At 51.4% G+C, this 2,471-nt stretch overlaps 1 protein-coding gene across 1 annotated transcript; it reads right to left on the bottom strand.

Annotated features, from left to right (window-relative positions):
* LOC101767438 (EPIDERMAL PATTERNING FACTOR-like protein 2) lies at positions 1–804 on the bottom strand. The gene is made up of 2 exons (XM_004982140.4): positions 599–804; positions 1–486 (listed from the first exon to the last, which is right to left on the bottom strand). The coding sequence occupies exons 1-2, from the start codon at positions 689–691 to the stop codon at positions 202–204; spliced, it is 378 nt and encodes a 125-aa protein (XP_004982197.1). The 5' UTR covers positions 692–804; the 3' UTR covers positions 1–201.
* Positions 805–2,471: the final 1,667 nt, after the last annotated feature.

Here is a 2,471-nt window from a genome sequence, read left to right as displayed (position 1 = left end):
TTACGAAGGGGGAGTTGAGCACTCGATTTCTCCAGTGGTCACCGCTAATGAACACAGCGTTGCAAAAGGGAGAACAGACCTCGACCATACGAGGAAGTGGAGAACAAATTACCACCAGCTCCGAGATCGATCCTATACTATTACATTATATCCACAAGATTGCTTGGTTTTGCTTGCTCCTTACAATGGGGGCAGTACGTTTCAAGGGTCCAAGATGAGCCGCCCACACTTGCATCTCCAGCTCAGCGGCTTGTAGTTGGAGTGGTCGTCGTAGGAGGCCGGCATCGTTCTTCCACCGGTGGCGGCGGCGGCGGCAGCAGCAGCGGCAGCAGCCCGGCTGCCATGGCCGAGCTTCTTCTTCTTCTGCAGCTCCTGAGGGGATATGGGCACCTGCACCGCCTCGCAGTGGCCGCAGGACCTGCACCTCCCCGCGCAGCTCGGCGGCCTCGACCCGATCACGCCTATGACGCCTACGATGCTCTTGTCCTGCAAGAAAGAGATTTAACCAGAAATCCTCATCAGAAGAAAGACGAAGTCTAAGCAAGAACCGAACTGTAACATGATTAACCACACTGTAACCGTGTTGATTACCACTGACCTCAGCGAAAGCAGCTTTGCCATGGCCGTGGGTGGAAGCGTGCGCGGAGGCAGTGAGGAGGAGAGCTAGTAGGAGCAGGAAAAGATGGCCCATCTGTTGTTGAAGCAGGTCGGCCGGAAAAAGGCTAGTGGGGGGAGGAATGGAGGGGCGAGGCGATGATGGAGAAGAAAGGCAAAAGTTGGCGACCAGCTGAGTCGGTCTTCAGAGTCTCAGATAGCGATGCGCGTGCGGGCGTTTTATGCGCACGGCCGTGTGTATAGGCGATGTGGGAGGCTTTGGTCGGATTCTCGTGGGAAGAAGACAGGTGGTAAGAAACACAGCTGACTCGTCAGGCTTTGCTTCGAGCTTTCCCCTTTGTCAGCTGAGCTCGCTTTCGTCTTTCGGTGTACATGTACCCTGCATGGCTGTATGTATCCCAGTACGTTAGTATGAGCCAAGGGTATATCGATATCCCTGAAATCACATGGCTCGTTTTTATCTGATAGACAGGACAGGCAGTGGCACCATCTTCAGAAACAAGTTTCATTTTGTTCACAAACATTTATGAAGAAGCAAAGCAAGTTTTGTTGAGTGCTAACAGAGTCAACAAGAAGGTCCAGTAGTGGATGCCGAAGAGGGGGATGAAATGGATAGCCCTAGTACAAGGAATTGCCTTAAGATAGATCTAGTATCTTATCTTTTTTTCTTTTTGAGTTCAGACTCGAATACGATAGTGTTATCCGGTTAAAATCTTCACTTCTCAAATAGTACTCGACGTCATCATCTTATTTTCGAAATTTTATGTGATCTATTTTTAGCGCAGCTTTTTCAGACTTTCGGAGTCCGCAAACTATAGGGCTGCGGCCCATCTCTTTTCTTATCCACCGGGACTCAGGGAGATCCACACCTTACTACGCTTTTTTTTTTAGAGGCCTTACTACGCTTTTAACAGGGCTACTCGAAGTAAACCGTGTATCTTCTGGGCCTTGTACCTGGGAGCCCAACTGGCCTCACATTCAGCCCAATACAGCTGCTACCGCATGGGCCGGGTGGTCCGCGGGATCAAACCGAAGTTTCAGTCTTCATATTTCTCCCTGTCGCAGAGAGACCGGGAAAGCCACGTTTTTTTTTTTTTTGGGAACGACAGGGAAAGCCACGTTGTGCTGTGCACACATCCACTGACTACTGTTCACATCACAAAAACTGTACTCCTATCAGCAAGCCAAGTCTCCCGTTATAGTATGCTCCCTGCTCCAGCAAGCCAATGGCAGCCCGGCGATCCAGCGTCTCTCCCAGCGACGGCGACGTCCCAACCGCCGATGAATCCAGTTTTAGTATTATACGACCGCCGTTCTCCTGATGCCAAGACTTGCCGTGATCTCCCCGCTCTTAATCCCCATTTGCCCGGACGCAATCTAATCCACCCTTTCGTGCTTCTAGAGAAAAAGGCCAATCGGGAGTCACTGGCGCCAGTGTGTTTGGATCAGGCCACTCCTCCCTTCACTCCAACGCCTGCAGCTCCGCCGTCCATGCATACGCACACGGAGCATTTCCGGCGAAAGCGAAGCGGTCCTTGCATTGGGAGAGCAGCCGTATATTGCGGTGCAAGACTTGGGATCATATGCAGATGGATTATCGATCGCCACCGGGTGATTCAACCCCTAAGCTGAAGCAACCATCCGGTCCAAGGCAGATCGTTTGTGGATCGCGCATCGTTAACCTCGAGCAAGAGGCAGATCAAGTGTTCGTCAAGTTGAGACGAAACCGATGCGAACATCTCCTCTACGTAGCTTGCAATCCCCGCCACATTTGTTGGTGTCTCCATGCCTGTCTTTGAGACGACGATCCGTATATATACATGCCCAGTTCATCTCACTGGTCTCATCGCAAGATT

This window comes from Setaria italica, chromosome IX (assembly GCF_000263155.2).
Source record: "Setaria italica strain Yugu1 chromosome IX, Setaria_italica_v2.0, whole genome shotgun sequence".
Classification (NCBI taxonomy): domain Eukaryota; kingdom Viridiplantae; phylum Streptophyta; class Magnoliopsida; order Poales; family Poaceae; genus Setaria; species Setaria italica.
This window is presented reverse-complemented; position numbering and strand designations above follow the sequence as displayed.

Coding starts and splice junctions, on each gene's coding strand:
- LOC101767438 (XM_004982140.4), bottom strand. CDS start 691: ATGGGCCATCTTTTCCTGCTCCTACTAGCTCTCCTCCTCACTGCCTCC. Junction 487..598: donor GCAAAGCTGCTTTCGCTGAG/GTCAGTGGTAAT, acceptor TCTTTCTTGCAG/GACAAGAGCATCGTAGGCGT.